Here is a 15,282-nt window from a genome sequence, read left to right as displayed (position 1 = left end):
CTACTAGAATGGCTATCTCAAGTGAAGGTGCGCGCGCGGCGTCCCCTAGTAACTTGTATCTGGCCCTCTTGCAATAAAGGTTGTACATCCCTGGTCTAGCCTATGTACTCATGTAGCTTAAAGCTACAGATATACTGACTCAATGGCAGTATGGCTCGTCTAGCAGTAATAAGAATGCATGTGAAAAAGTTCTTAATACCGCATTTTACCAATTGATAAAACCCTAATACACATAATTACCAAAACGCACCGTCAACACCAAAAAAATTCAAACTGAATTAAACACATAGGTTGTCACAGGAAGTGGTTAGCAACACTTCCGTTTAATATCAAATAAAACAGCAACCTGTTCGGGGTCCGAAGTCTTTCTTAACCGCGTCATATTTCCTACGATAGCAACGTTATCTGCTAATTGTAACGCAACAACTATGACCCATTATTTAATTGCTAATGTTGAATTATTAAAAATTCTTGCCGTAGCTGTACAATATGACAAAATTTATACCGAGTATTCACGGATAAATTTGTTTCAGAAAAACAGACAAACGGCCAGAAAAATTAATCAAATTAAAGCTTTTATTAAAAAAAATGACTATTTATATCTGAACGATTATGGGTGCTTCAGAAGTGTGTGTACCAATATGAAGGTAACTATTTTGTTCGTCTACTTTATATCAAGTTGTTAGAAGTGAATGAAGTCTATAGGCAGGGGGTGTATTCACTTGACTAACACAGACAGTCACCGACCTCGTGATAGAACTAAAATAAGGAAAATTGGAGTAAAATTATGGCCTAACCCTAACCCGGTACCCACACTATGGAAGTCCCTAATCCACAAGCTTGCTAATCCACTTGCTTGTATCTCAGCATGGTAAGAAAACAACGTATTTTCAAACTTTATACTTTCATGTTCTGGAATGTACTACATCCGACAAATAATCGAGATTTACAATCTGCTACACACGGAGGCACTTTGCACCGATCCTATTCTTCATAAATATTCATTCATTTACATTGACAGTTTATAAGTTGTTATCACTAATTTGAATACAGTAAATATATGGTTACGAATTCGATAGACTCACAATGGATCCCAAAGTCAGGCCTAAAGGTAAGGCGCAGATTCATGACAAAGTCAAACACTGTAATACCTATAAATTATATTATAATATATCGTAATAATATGAAAAAGCTTCTGTTGATCCAACTATATCTTCTTGTCATGTCGTTGGGTATTTGTATTTTTTGTACTACTCCGGTGATTCTTGAACGGCAAGGAAGGCCACAAAGGGAGGCGTAGACAATTTTTGAGGGGTCGTGAAGCTAGTCCTAAGTAGATATTTCCATTTCTTTATTTTGGATATTTACGTTCTATCCACGTATTTTCAACGTGTTTTTTGAGTAAAACATACTTTAGCTTCACTATCTGTTTTTTGTAGCTTATTGTTAGCTACTATAGTGTGAGATTGCTACTGTATTTTCCATTCCTGATGAACATCAGTTAATTTAGTTACCATTTTATGACATGGATCTGTCCCTTAACCCCAAAGCAGGGGACTTAAGTCTGCTTTTGGGTGGGCGGTCTATGGCGATAGATCACAGGACATGGTAGCACCGTACATTGTATTATTATAATTGTCTTTTGCATAGGTGAAAGTCTATTCTATTTATAGTCAGGGGTCTTTCAAAGTGTATTTTGCCGAATCTTCCAAGAGAGAAGCTCAAGCCATTCCAGCATATCATTTCCATTATCTGCTATGAAATTCCAGGTTCTGACTTTACAAACGAGAGCAAATGTGAATTTGTCTTCTTTTCCTAGAAATAGAAGACTTCATTATAAAGAAATACATAAAGTTGTGATTTCAGAGATCAGTGGGACGACGAATGTGTGCAAGATTTGAAATCAACAAGGTTGAAGAAAATTGAGTCCGGACTCTGTTAAAGATAGTATGGAAAATCGACAAAAAAGCATCGACTATATATAACACTGGGGACTAATTAGGGAAGAAGCTTCTTTACGGCGCATCGGTGGTCTCGGCACTTTCACAATTGAACGATGTCTTGCATGTTACCGTTGGTTCCACGCTAGATGACATTAAAGATGTGTAACACGAAACAGACTGCAATGCTTGATAGTGGAATACTGCTCATTTAATCTCGAAAAGATTATTTATTATCCAATAAAAAGTCTGTAAGATGACTTAATTCGTGGGTGCTGACTTGTGATTGACGTTAAACCTCGCGATGTTTACCTAGCAGGAAAAAGAGTGCTCATGTAGTATGTGAACCAAGATGACAACCACCGGAACGTATTATGTGTATTGTGTACCAGGTTAGGGTTAGGTCATAATTACAGGTACAAATACTACGGGAGTCACTTGACTAGTCCTCCAATTCGTAATAGAACCTAAATAAGGAATTGGTATAAAATTATGGCCTAAATCTAACATGGTACACATACTACGTTCCGGTGTCCGCCATCTTGTTTCACATACTTCGGGAGTACCCAAATTAGTAAAGCGGTACTAGGATCTTGCCACAGGCAGAAAGTACGCATTTTCATTCAGGATAATGCATCTATAAAGGTTACGAAGGGGTATATATGGCTGGTGTAATACCGCCTGATAGCTGCCGCTTTTCTTGGTGTCCCTGACTCGATGACTTTGAAAGTCTTTTGCGACCCCACGTCCATTGCAGTTGAAATGAAGTAGATATTTTCGAGAATCCTTTTTTTTGTTCAAATGTTCAAAGTTTGTTGCACGAGGAAAGTATCCGAATCTAGCGAGCTAACTTACCTGGCAGTTCTGTCCTTCCACATTGCGTCGCTTCAGTTAAATCAATCGTACTGATCAGCCTCCCGTCATCTTTATTCTCAAAATAACTGAGTTTATTCCTGATGCAGACGAACCATCTTCGTTTCCATGATTTAAATGATCCTCCCTGGGAAGATATTTTTATTCCAATTAATTCAGCACAAATTTGGGTGTTCCCGAAGTATGTACACCGAAATGTCGCACAACCTGATCCCTAACCTAGTGCACATACTATGTTCAGGTTGTGCGCCATTTTGGTGCACACACTTCGGAAGGTCCCAAATTTGAAGTATTCTCTTGACCTTACTGTCTTAAAGCGCTTTGGATCCAAATTACGGTACTCCCGTAGTATGTGTACCAGATTAGGGTTAGGCCATAATTTTTTTCCGATTTCACTTATTTTAGTTCTATTACGAGCTCGGGGACTGTCTGTGTTAGTCAAGTGAATATCCGCTCTGCCCATAGGTTTCAGTCACGTTACACATCTTGATGTTAAATAGGCGAACAAAATTAGTTATACATACTTCTGGAGCGCCCAAAATACACCAGTTAAATTGCCGTAAACGACAACGAAAGTTTTGGTCTTCTGTAATTCTTATGTAATTCCTTCTGTCGAGAGATTTAAAACTTTTAAGTGAGTTGTTTTATTAGGCATATGGATCGTTATTCATGATTAAAATTTAGTTATACGGCATCTCCACGGCGGATATTAAACTGCTTTGCGCCGTATCACAAGCTTTTTTTTCAGTGAGATATCCAGGAGATATTAAGCATATGAAGTGTGATTCATGATCAAAATTTAGTTATACGGCATTTCCAAGACGAAAACTGATTTACGACGCATTACAAATACGACATTTTGCTTACTTCTTTTGTAAGATATCCAGATTTGGTCGCCATTGGGACTGCCCTGATTCTTTGTTTGAGACTTTTTGCTGTTGAATCGACTGAAATCGTGGAATGCATGCGAATTTCATCAAAGCTGTGAAAATGTATTGAAATTTTCTTTGTATTTGCTGTAGTGTTAGATATATTTTTTATTTCTTTATTGTTACTATGGACCTCCTGAAGTATGCGCATCAAGATGGCGCACAACCTAAACTCACGTTGTGTACCAGGTTAGGATTCAGGTTATGTGACATCTTGGTGCGCATACTTCAAGAGCACCGTTACTATAATACCTGTATGTACACATTTTAAACTACTTAAACTGAACAAAAACTGGAGTGCGACTTCTGCATAACACTGACTAGGGATCTATTAAACAATGAATGAATAGTTTTTTGCATAGTGAGGGAGGAAAAAAGAATTCCAAAATAGACGAAAGGAGTAATTCAACGAAAAGGGTTAGAACAACTGCCATAGAAAAAGGATAAGAGGTTGGCCCAGATCGATAGCATGTATATTAGTAATATCGCAGTTTTCGTGAGGCATTTCAGTAATCTTGCTACAGACAGTATTCTGAAAAATCAGATTTATTACACAGAGATTCACTATGTTTTGCAAGTATCGACATCTTTTTGTTTTACACTCTGCGTAAAGTCGTGGCAGGTCCAATGAGCCAACAACAAATAATTGTTAAAAGCCATATAATTATCAGTGATTATAGATGGGCGTTGAGTAGATAACGACTCCACAAACAGACTCAAGTACCATAATGTCCGAATTGTTTGAACAGCATCGTGAGCATTTCAAGGACGAACGCTCAACTATTAATCGAATTAAAACTTTTCCGAATTTGATCTCGAAGCATGATTTTGGAATGGGGCAAAACTATCAAGTAGTTCCTACATCTTTTAATTTTTTAAATTTTCAAATGTTTTGCTTATTATAATCTCCAAATAAAGATAGACAGCCTGATTAAAGCTATTCTCTATCGACATATCGGTCTATTCTCTTATCGACAGTATCGTTTGCCAGCTTTATGTTTTAATATCACAACTATGGCAGTAAATAAAATTCCTCGAATAAGTTGAAGTTCATCAAGAAGTCTTCTAGTTTAAAATAAGATCGAAAAACACATTTCATGACGTTTCTACAAAGCCAGTGATTACTTGTACAAAGCCTTGCTCGGAGTGCATGTATACGGAACAACTCAAAAATTATGAAAACTAGAAAATGTTCGGAGTGACTTTTCATATTATATGAGATGTTTTAAATTAGTTTAGCAGATTTTTCACTTTTACAAAAATAATGACTCCATACACCACCAATATATCCCCCCAGATTTTCTGAAGTAGAAGATCTTTGAGTTACCGGATAAGAAAATTCCGAGCACCACAATGAGGAAATTACATGCAATATTGTATACATCTTACCCTTGCGGTTCCTCCACATGATTCGGGTAAGGATATTTCAGAGTGACCATGGTTCCATTTTCGAAGTTATCTCCCAAATCTGATTGCCTGCTTCCAAGTACCGGTTGATTTGCGATGTAAGACTGAAGTAACGAAATAGATTCGAAGTCGGCAAATCCCAACATATAGCTCATCCCATCTTTAATCTGCAATACAAATCTATATCAGAAAAGGGCATTTGGATGTCTTTGGAGGCGTCACTGGCCCACGCACCAACCATTTACGTAATCTATTTTTATTTGTATTTATTTTTGCTTATAAGGTGCTACCTATTCTCACAATGGGATTGTAAATACGGGAATCAGGGGCATTCTCCACATGTAGGCATTTTAATATTTTAGGGAAAAAAGTACAAAAATATCGCTTTACATCGAGTGAGGTTCCACTTTTATTGTTTACTCATTTTAAATTAATGCAATACATATCCATATGCACGGTATTACCTATTCGAACTGTGCAATAGTCAGGGTACAATGAAGATATGTAAAGGCAACTTAATATACTTTGTCCGGTTCTAGCATCGCCTACCAAATTTATGGCACTCCCGTATAGTGTGTGTGTACCAGGCTAAGGTTAGGCAATAATTTTATTCCGATTTTCCCTTATTTTAGTTATATTACAAATTCGGGGACTGTCTGTGATAACCAACAGAATAAACCCCCTGCCTGTAGGTCTCAGTCCCTTTACACAACTTGATGTAAAATAGACGAACAAAATTAGTTACCTCCATGTTAGTACACACACTTCTGGAGCGCCCAATTTATTATACCGTGGGTTAGGTATGTGCTTAAAACCCAAGAAGTGTCATCTGCAAGTAACACTAGCTAACGATGCTTAATCGATTAAACAAATACCAAAACAGGATTCCCTGTGCATAGTGAGGAAGGAATAATAAAAATCCAAAACAGGCGATGATAGGAATATGATGAAAAAAGATATTCCTTCAAACTTACCAATTTAAAATGCTTGACTTGGTCTTTAGCTCTGACACTAATACAATATTCGTCTGCGTCGATATTGACGAGTCGTAAAAGAAAACTCCCTTCCTCGCCATTTGACATCAACAGTACTTCCGCTAGGTGGCGAGATAATTTGCCATGGTAATAAGGTAGTTGCTTTAGCGGGTCTCTCTGCCTTGCTCTTGGCATAGATATATTCATTATGATTAAATTTCTGTTAATACATATAAAGGATTTAAAAGCAGTGCTGTTCGGCAATGCAGGCTCTGCGCAATCATATATTTAGAACTTGTAAATACCAAAATTGAAAGAAATTCAAGACAGACGGACTGATCAGATTTGATAGAATTAAAGATTTCAACGAGAGAAGTTTATAAAAACTTAATACAGTCAACAATAATGCTAGTCGTCAGCTGCGGTTGACATTTTTTAATAATATCTGGTCAGAGCAACGTCACGAGAAATAAATAAGAAATCGAAGGATATGATCTCAGGCGAAACTAAATGCGACCAATAAAATATCAAGGGCTAGTGACACTATAGAAAGTTATAATGTGGAATTGCGCATTTGTAAATATCAAAATTAGATATAAAATTTAGGCATATTTTCAAACCTAAACTAAAAAAATACATAAACTGCGAAATATTAAATTAATATTAACATCCTTTTATTCATCTACGGTTCAACAATGCCAGCCACCATTACATTCGACACTATCATAGCGAATAGTAATTGATGTGACATCACGATTTCTGAAAAAAAATGAGTAGTTGTTACAATGACACTTTCTGAAAAAAAAAAAAAAATTTCTTTCTGCATGCGGCTATTGCAAAAAAGCTTCGTCCATCCCTGCTCTAGTCGTTGTCTATGAAATATTTCTGTTTGAATAATTAAAATAAAACTTGTGGCGCAAGAATCGTAAATTGAATTTCATCGTCGTCAAATAAAGACTGTGTTTGTTGTAGCACCACAAACATTGTCGCGATTTTAGTGCTTTTTACAACAGCCGTTTACGTTTCTTTGCATGCGCACGTGATGATAAATATGTATGACGTTTTCAAATGAAATAATCTGCCTTTGAATTAAAGACAAACAATGGTGGAATTAGCTTTCAAATACGTACGTGGCGTGAAGACGTGACTATGGCTTGCATTATTAAATACCTGTTTGAATTCATTTTATAATCGAAATGAATTTTTCTCAAATTGAATTTCGACTACTTAGAATATATGTAATTATATATGACATCAATTAGGAAAAACATAGAATCTAACACTTGGATAGTTAGCCGAGTATCTCACACAATAAAAACATGCAACATCAATAACTGACAGAATTGCAAAAAATGGTTCGACGAAATTCGGTGGACAAAAAAACAAAACAAGATGGCGGCAATTGAATATTTTCGTCTGAGCCGATTCAAATAATTTACTATTTGATTCGGAAAGCCCATGCCACCAATCGCGCACAATAAAATACACATGTATGTTTACGTACTGTAAGATAGGATAGGATTTACATATTTACCGGGGGTAGATGAAACCCGATAAGACGGCTTAATCCTGTGAGAAAACACGGCTTTTAGTCCGGTCAGCGGGTTACATATTAGATTAGTTGACCAGTTTATTTTTCTTCAGATACATGGACTTGTTGGTGGATAAGGTCAGTAGTTACAAAGCCAACATGAGGCGGTGAGGAGTCGAGCAATCACCTGGCACTTAATTAACCCTACGGGATTGGATGAAACCACGCAGAGTACTCATATAGATATGACTTTGACATAGAAGGCAACAATTTCCAGGAATCCATAGTCTCATCCATTTTAACTGATCTCATAAAGAGGATGATACATTTGCGATAGCCATTATTTCCATTCAACATGCCACATAGGTTGGGGTGGTGAGATTAAACAATAGACTGGCTATGACTCGTATTAATTGTGCATTAAATTCCGCTATTTACAACTCTTATTCAAACAACTTATCTCAACTTTCAATTGCAAATTATTCCCCGTAAATCATGACCAACTCGATTGAACTTTAGAACTTTAGATCGCCTGGCCCCGTTTACCCGTAATTTAATGGATAAGCTGTCCCGCACCTAAATAATACAGCTATTCCTTATCGATAGTCACGGGCATATAAGCCAACAAATCACATTCGAATGAACAGCTTTCAATCGGAAAGTCCATTTTCACCTTTCTTTGCAAACAAATATCATGATTCAGGTAATCCTATCCTATGGTGGTCGGATCACGGTCACTTTAAATATAATAGCCGTGAACGTGCACTAGTCCGTTTTATATATATCACAAAAAACGCATCCAAAAAAACAATAAAGTGTATGTTTCAAGAGTGTAACCAGAGCCCCATTATAAAACCCCAATATGACGAAGCTGCAAAAATCTTTCAATAAACCAGAAAACGAAACAAGATGACGCATACTTTCATATGTTTAATATATGAATGGTGTTTATGTTGCCATTCTGTTATGACAATGCATTCCAGAGGTACCTATATCCCACATGTTCCCCACCCTTACACGGGCACAAGTGTTAGACGTTATGAGAATTGCGATAGTTTCTATTTGAGTAACTCGTGGATTTTACACCCTTACAAATGTATTAAGTCTGTTCTGGCGTACCCAGGGGATATTGGCCCTCACATTTTTTGAAATCTAAACATACATAACAATTCTTGTACTTTGAAAATATCTTGAGACTTTCAAGACTCTAGAAAACCCATGTTTTTCTCTAGCTGTGTTACTATCTAACATACCCCCCCCCCCCGCCCCCTTTAAAAAAAATTGGTTACGCGCTTGTCGGTGAGGCCAACGCGGTCTGGGCGACAAATACTAGGGTAGGTTGTCGGTTTATTATCTTGTTTACCCATCTGAAGTTCTCGAAAGAAAAATTTATACCTCAACCAATCTTTATGAAAGTATAATATTTAGTGCCGGTGGGCTCGCCAATCTCTCGATTATGCATCAGATGACGTCGCTCAACATTTGTCTCATTTGGTCATATACTGGATTTACATCGATATTCTATTTATGTAGTATAGAGAAGTGAGTATTTCTTGCTTGCAGGGTGTATCTGCAAGGCTAGTAAATTTGCCTTAAAGAGGATACTTTATCCCTGAGTGTGAACCCTTTGGCTTTTATAATATAGGCATGTGGATTAAAAGACGTGGACTGGAATTTAGGCTTAATACTATTCAAAAATATATCTTTTTCAGACGAAGACACCATCATTATATTTATAACTACATGTACTTGGTACCCAACTTAACCTTAGATGTAAATGTGGGGTATTTGTGTTACGTGTGAACAATGTAATGCACAGTCCATAAAATTAGGCCGATCGTTAATTAAATAAAAAATACGAAAACTTAGGATTCATGATAACGCCTGGAGATAGGAATTCCATTTTTAACCTGAGGAATAGAGGAAGTTCGATAAGACAGCTTAAACGTATGGCGTAACGCGACCTCTTGTTCGGTTAACAGTACATGTCGGATACGAGAACAGTTAACCGGTTATTTGTTTCAAATGCTTATTGAAAACTGTTTTGCGTTTCGCCTTTGAACGGTTCCCGTACATTTGAACCAACGACAATTGCACCTGCATACTATTGCACCTATTGTATTTTTTTGTTTTACGGATATTTGAACCCATACTAACCCTAACCAATGGGTTTTAGCACCCGCATACAGATTGAATTCGCGGATATACACATGGGTTCAAATGTACGGTCACCCCTTTGAACAATTATACTATAATTCGCACTGTTGCGCAATATGTCTGCTATGAAGGTCAGAACCGTCTTATTTTTAAACTAACATCATAAGTTACTCAAACTATGTCCTTGTCCAACCAATACTTGTGAGACTGAGTAAACATGGTGCGTTAAAAATACGGGTGTCTTTCGCCTCTAAAGCTTATACAACAATTCGACTACGCACTGTTTGCACAACAGCTAACTATGCCACGATGCTTGTGTCCAACCAACACTTCTGGATCTGACTAAACAGCTTGCGTTGATTCTATAACCACTCTATAAACTACTTATATGTATCTTGTATTCTGATAAATAATGTCCTGATCCTACATTACCAACAAAATCTCAGCGACCTCAACGCGCTCGGTATCTATAGGGTGTCCATAAAGTCTTAAAAAAATTTAATATAGCAAACGGGAATTTATTAATATCATAAATTGTTTTGGCATTCACATATGTATCAAATGAAGTAAAACACTAAAACAATTACGCTACTGATTAAAAAACAACAAATCTTGTTAATATATATTGAGAACTGGCTTCATCACAAAATTAAAATCCTATCCGATATTACTAACACAAAAGCACAGTGGTCTGATTTCTCTCGATATATATAACAAAGCATAGTCCAACCCATACCACCTATGAGGTTGAGCTGTACGACAAGCTCGATTGTTTCGTAAATTGCACTGAATACAATTTTTCACTTGTGGCCTGTGTTTGGTCCCCGTTGTATATTATTCGTTGCATTCTTCTTTATCTTAAACAAATCTTGAATGTTTATATAAGTGATAAAGTTGCGCAAACACGAAATCGTTTATATAAAATGCTGACAATTTATGTAAGGCCAACAATGGAACAATCGTACCAAATAAAATTCGACTTTATTAAGCACGCCATTTAGAATTGTGTTTGAGGAAAGCAATTTTGTTTGGGCCTTACTGGGGGAAATTAGAATCTTCCACAAAGTCAATGTGCCCAGTTGTAATCGTTAAATTTTTTATTGTATTTCCGACATGAGACGAATTTCGACACGGTTCCGATGTGAGGTCCAAACATGGCCATTCCTGTTCGAACCCACACGTTAACAAATATCACGAAACACGAAGAACAAATTACCAATCTCTGTTAAACATTAAATTCATATAATTCATGGAGGCTGTTTCATTTTGCGAGTTGTCTCGTTTGTCTAGTCTAGATTTTGGCAAACTGAAGAAAAAAATCGAATAATTAACTAGAATTTTAGTGCTACTATGTCAAATAAACGCGTATAAAAACAGCCGTGACAAAAAAAAAACATTTACATTAAAATATTTCTGCAACAGAGTCTTCTTATGACCACGTTGAAAAATGTGCCAACATTTTGATGATTATTTTAGGAGCGAAGCAGTATATTCTCTTTAAACGATTGAGAATTAGGACTACTGACTAGCATTTCTATCATATCGTTACAGGGCGTGTCCTCTGGTCGCTTGAATAGCAAGTTATGGATGTTTCTCGAGCATCGATTTCCTTGTTTATATCCGTAACAATAACAATTAACAATACGTTCACAATGACGTACGATTGGAATTTGTGCCGTCACTCAGACACTTTTTTTCGCTCAGAGAGATATTCAAGCGCGGTTGTAAACATTGCCTCTTTCTGGTAGTTTTGCTTGTTATTTTTTAGTTTTGGTTGTGCTTCAAAAAAATGGTTGTAAATCAAATAGCTTTATTGTCATCGTGTCTTCTGAGGACCTCTAGTCGAGTTACAAAAATCAAATCTTGATACCGCAAACGTTGCGACAGTCCAGCCTAAAATTAGCTACCAGTACCTATAACAGGGATGGCGAAACTTTTTCAATGAATGGGTCAAAAATTATATTTTTATCGCGGAACAGAAGTGAGTGGGTCACAGATATTTAATCAAAGTTTGTATCTATAAGAAACTGCTGAAACAAATCTTTTGAACTTCTGTTGGTGTTGGTGTAGTTTTGGGCTTTATTTATGCGGCACTTCCATCAGGGACTTGTTATGGCACTCGAATAGTGTACGAAAACACACATATGAATTACCAAAAACGTTTAGGATGATGCGGCAAATTATTTTACGGTTCCAAAGAGTTTGAGAGGAAATTCCACTCTGATAGTGTTATATTTTTTGATCCGTTTTCAACCACATTAGGGCACTTTCAAAATGCCCCATTGTTATTTCAGATTTCTAGGTTTTCAATTTCAAGTCTGAAAGATTTTGTTTTCCCAACGGCATTATAGGCTAGAAACTAATAAAATGCAAAGTAAAATCTAGTTCTCCTATAACCCCTAAGACAGTCTGCAGATGCATTTCCGAAAGAGACAAGACGTAGCGAGAAATGAACAGATCAATTGCATTGTTATGTCATAAACGATGTCAGAGTCAATAGCTGATAACCCGTACGAGATTAGGGGTTTTGATAATTACCATACCTGTCCAGAAATTAATTTGAATATTAGCGATCGCAGCCCTGACGGTACATGATAGTTTAGTTATTGTTAGATTAATTTAAGGCCGTTTTAATCAATGTTTATATGTTAGCATTTTTTTTTTAACTAATTCGTACCTTGACGAATAAAATGCAGTGGGTCACCTTGTGACCCACGGGTCAGTGGTTCGCCATCCCTGACCTATAACCTGCACTTGGTTTATTGTTTCGAATAAAAATGGTGGTTTGAGCAAGTGAGCCAGTTTGTAAGCGTTGGTGGTTTTGCAATGATAAAGTATAAGGAGAATCTTTTAGGAATCAAGGATCGGAAAAAAGTTCATAATATGATCTTATATTATAAGATCCCACCTAACAACGCCATCTCAGCGGAACAGACAATTCGTTTTAGCGCATTTTTATGTCAAAATAATTTCAGACAAAATGATGATAGTAAAAATTATCGTGAATTATGGGGGAAATCAAAAACGTGCATTCGTTTCATTCATATAGTCGTTATTTACAATAGCATTTACATTATAGCATCTTTGACACAAATTTATATTTTTCATGTGCAAGTAATTCTAATACCTTAGCGTTGCCCATACCTGAGTCTAATTTATTATCTATGCCCAGTGATGAGCTGTAGCCGGAACGCACCGGAACGGCGTTCTGGCTGTGGATATTTTATTCCATTTGCTTTCCTGTTGTTGAAATAAAATTTTGTCATAGAAAATTCTAGTTTCTCTTAACCAAGTTTTCTGAACTTAGATATTAACTTACGTTTTGTTACGTTATAACTCTTTTTACATTACGGCAAACAATTAGTTAGTACAGCAGTAACATGTAGTGGATTTTTGCCGACCTGTGACCCCGTGAAAATTTATCCTGTTACATTCTAATAATAACATTTGTATTGAATTGGTACGAATATTCTTGTAAATATAAACAGACATATTTCAGATAATGAATTCATATTTCATTGTAGTTCTTCGGCTCTATCTTGGGACAGACAAAAATTTCTGGCAGCGTCCTCGTCGCGTTGTAAATATATATTGCATACACGAATTAGGTGCATTCCGGTTGTTACGGTTTTTCCAGCTCATCACTGCCTATGCCTATGACTTTACAATGCATTAACAGCTAGCTTGTACAATTAACGCATGTCACAAGAATAATGACCAAAATTTTTTTTTTGCGCCTGCAACTAAGTTAAGGTGTGACCCTCGGTTTCACCCAGTTATTTCTATCTGACCCTCCTGTACTTAAGGTTGCATACCCCTAGTTCAATGTTCAGGTATTTCAGCTAGTAAATCTCACGTGACCTAGTTTGAGACAATATTGTTCGATCTGACAGAAAGAACGAGTATTTATTTCAACAGTAAGCCTTGGCAGTTCACCATACATAGGGTCGAATTTACAACAAATTGGGGTCATGGGGGGCAAGTGTGTAAGCACAGGAGTACAGGTCGCAACTTCGTGTTGGCGTTCATGGAATTGGATGGGATTTTCATATTCACTCGAAGGGAAACCAAAGCCGATAACACGGCATATTCATATGACGTTTTACGGTCTCTCGTCCGGTTACCATTTCATGTCGGAACCGACCACAGTGCTATTGTGCACGATCCACAGTTTCTAATATTAATAACCTAATATTTAGCCTACCACAGACGTATCATTAGTACCTATTCGCTATGCTCCTAAGCAAGTTGTCGCGAAAAAATATCTTCGCGGAAAAGTACTGTTCGTAGATTTGCCTCGTAAATGTCGCTACAGCGAGAAATTGCGGGGCTGAGAGTTGCTAGGGTAAAAGGTTACATTCCTGGTTCTTCAGTATATATAAAATTTTGTACGATATCCTACAAATGTTCAAAAATGAATACAACAAAATTTTGTCATTGTTCTCATTACTCAATGACAAACTTACCATAAATTCTAAAAACTCATGTGCAGCTGACGTTCCAGATAATGCGTGCGTGCTTGACGACAACTGCTCGTTTTAATACGTCAATCAATGTCGAGACCAGATGACGACAAACAAAGCATCGCCGCCTGCTTTGCGCTTTTCACTCGCTGCTGTAACAGGTTCCTATTCGCGGATTACGTTATTCTTTCGATATCATTTAGAATAGGATAGGATTTACATATTTATCCCGGGAGAGAGGGAAGCCGATAAGTCGGCTTATACATATGGCGAACCACGGCCTCTCGTCCGGTTACCTACCATTCCAAGTCGGGTATGGGATGAGTTATATATATATATTGTTTGTTTTCAGAAGCATGGACTTGGTGGTGGAGGAAGCCGTAACCGACCAGCGGTTACGGGAACCACCCAACGACTGCGAGGAGTCCAGCAATCCTCTCGCACATACCGTAACCATCCCTGCATGGGATTCGAACCTGCGAACCCACGCAGAGTAATTAGAGGTGCGGTGGCGAGCGTATTCCTAACACTTAGCCCGTTGAGCCACACCGCCGCGCCTAGACAATTCTATAACGTTTTCGTTTGCGCTTTTCATGTGATCTTGATTAGACAATGTTTACTTCTACTCAAAAAGTTTTTTTGCCAAAAAGGTATGGGATGTAAAGGTATTGGGATCATTACAGCCGGGAGCCTTGCAGTACCGGTACCGTATTGTTACCTTCATACTGTCCGACCTGACAATACCAGAATGCCGTACCGGTAAGGACTGAACTAAGCTCCATAGTTCATTACGGTAGTACGGTAATTTTGATGTGTAGGTATGAATAACGGTAAAATTCCTCTATACAGCTAATGTTAAAATTATTGAGGCAAGCCAGGTCAGTATATCTTAACCCAGAATAAAAGAATATTGCTATCACTTATTTCTGTAATTGCAGAATTGTTTTACATATTTCCCTATAACTGAGTGTTTCTTTCTAAAATTGTTTTTGCTGCCATGCCTTAAGG

General features: G+C 37.2%; 1 protein-coding gene across 1 annotated transcript; it reads right to left on the bottom strand.

Annotated features, from left to right (window-relative positions):
* Positions 1–473: 473 nt before the first annotated feature.
* LOC120339582 (dual adapter for phosphotyrosine and 3-phosphotyrosine and 3-phosphoinositide-like) lies at positions 474–6,338 on the bottom strand. Its single transcript, XM_039407741.2, has 5 exons — positions 6,124–6,338; positions 5,132–5,316; positions 3,681–3,795; positions 2,796–2,940; positions 474–1,815 (listed from the first exon to the last, which is right to left on the bottom strand). Exons 1-5 carry the CDS (start codon positions 6,328–6,330, stop codon positions 1,685–1,687), a joined length of 783 nt encoding a protein of 260 aa, XP_039263675.2. The 5' UTR covers positions 6,331–6,338; the 3' UTR covers positions 474–1,684.
* Between the last annotated feature and the right edge of the window lie 8,944 nt (positions 6,339–15,282).

The sequence above is a fragment of the Styela clava genome, chromosome 9 (genome assembly GCF_964204865.1).
Source record: "Styela clava chromosome 9, kaStyClav1.hap1.2, whole genome shotgun sequence".
NCBI lineage: Eukaryota > Metazoa > Chordata > Ascidiacea > Stolidobranchia > Styelidae > Styela > Styela clava.
Note: the sequence above shows the minus strand (reverse complement) of the source record. Positions and strands in the feature narration are given on the sequence as shown.

Bases quoted from the DNA above. Each gene is read 5' to 3' on its own strand.
- LOC120339582 (XM_039407741.2), bottom strand. From the start codon at position 6,330: ATGAATATATCTATGCCAAGAGCAAGGCAGAGAGACCCGCTAAAGCAA. The intron at 5,317-6,123 runs GTAAGTTTGAAG...TTTGTATTGCAG, and splicing joins AAGTCAAGCATTTTAAATTG to ATTAAAGATGGGATGAGCTA. The intron at 3,796-5,131 runs GTAAGATGTATA...ACATTTTCACAG, and splicing joins CATGTGGAGGAACCGCAAGG to CTTTGATGAAATTCGCATGC.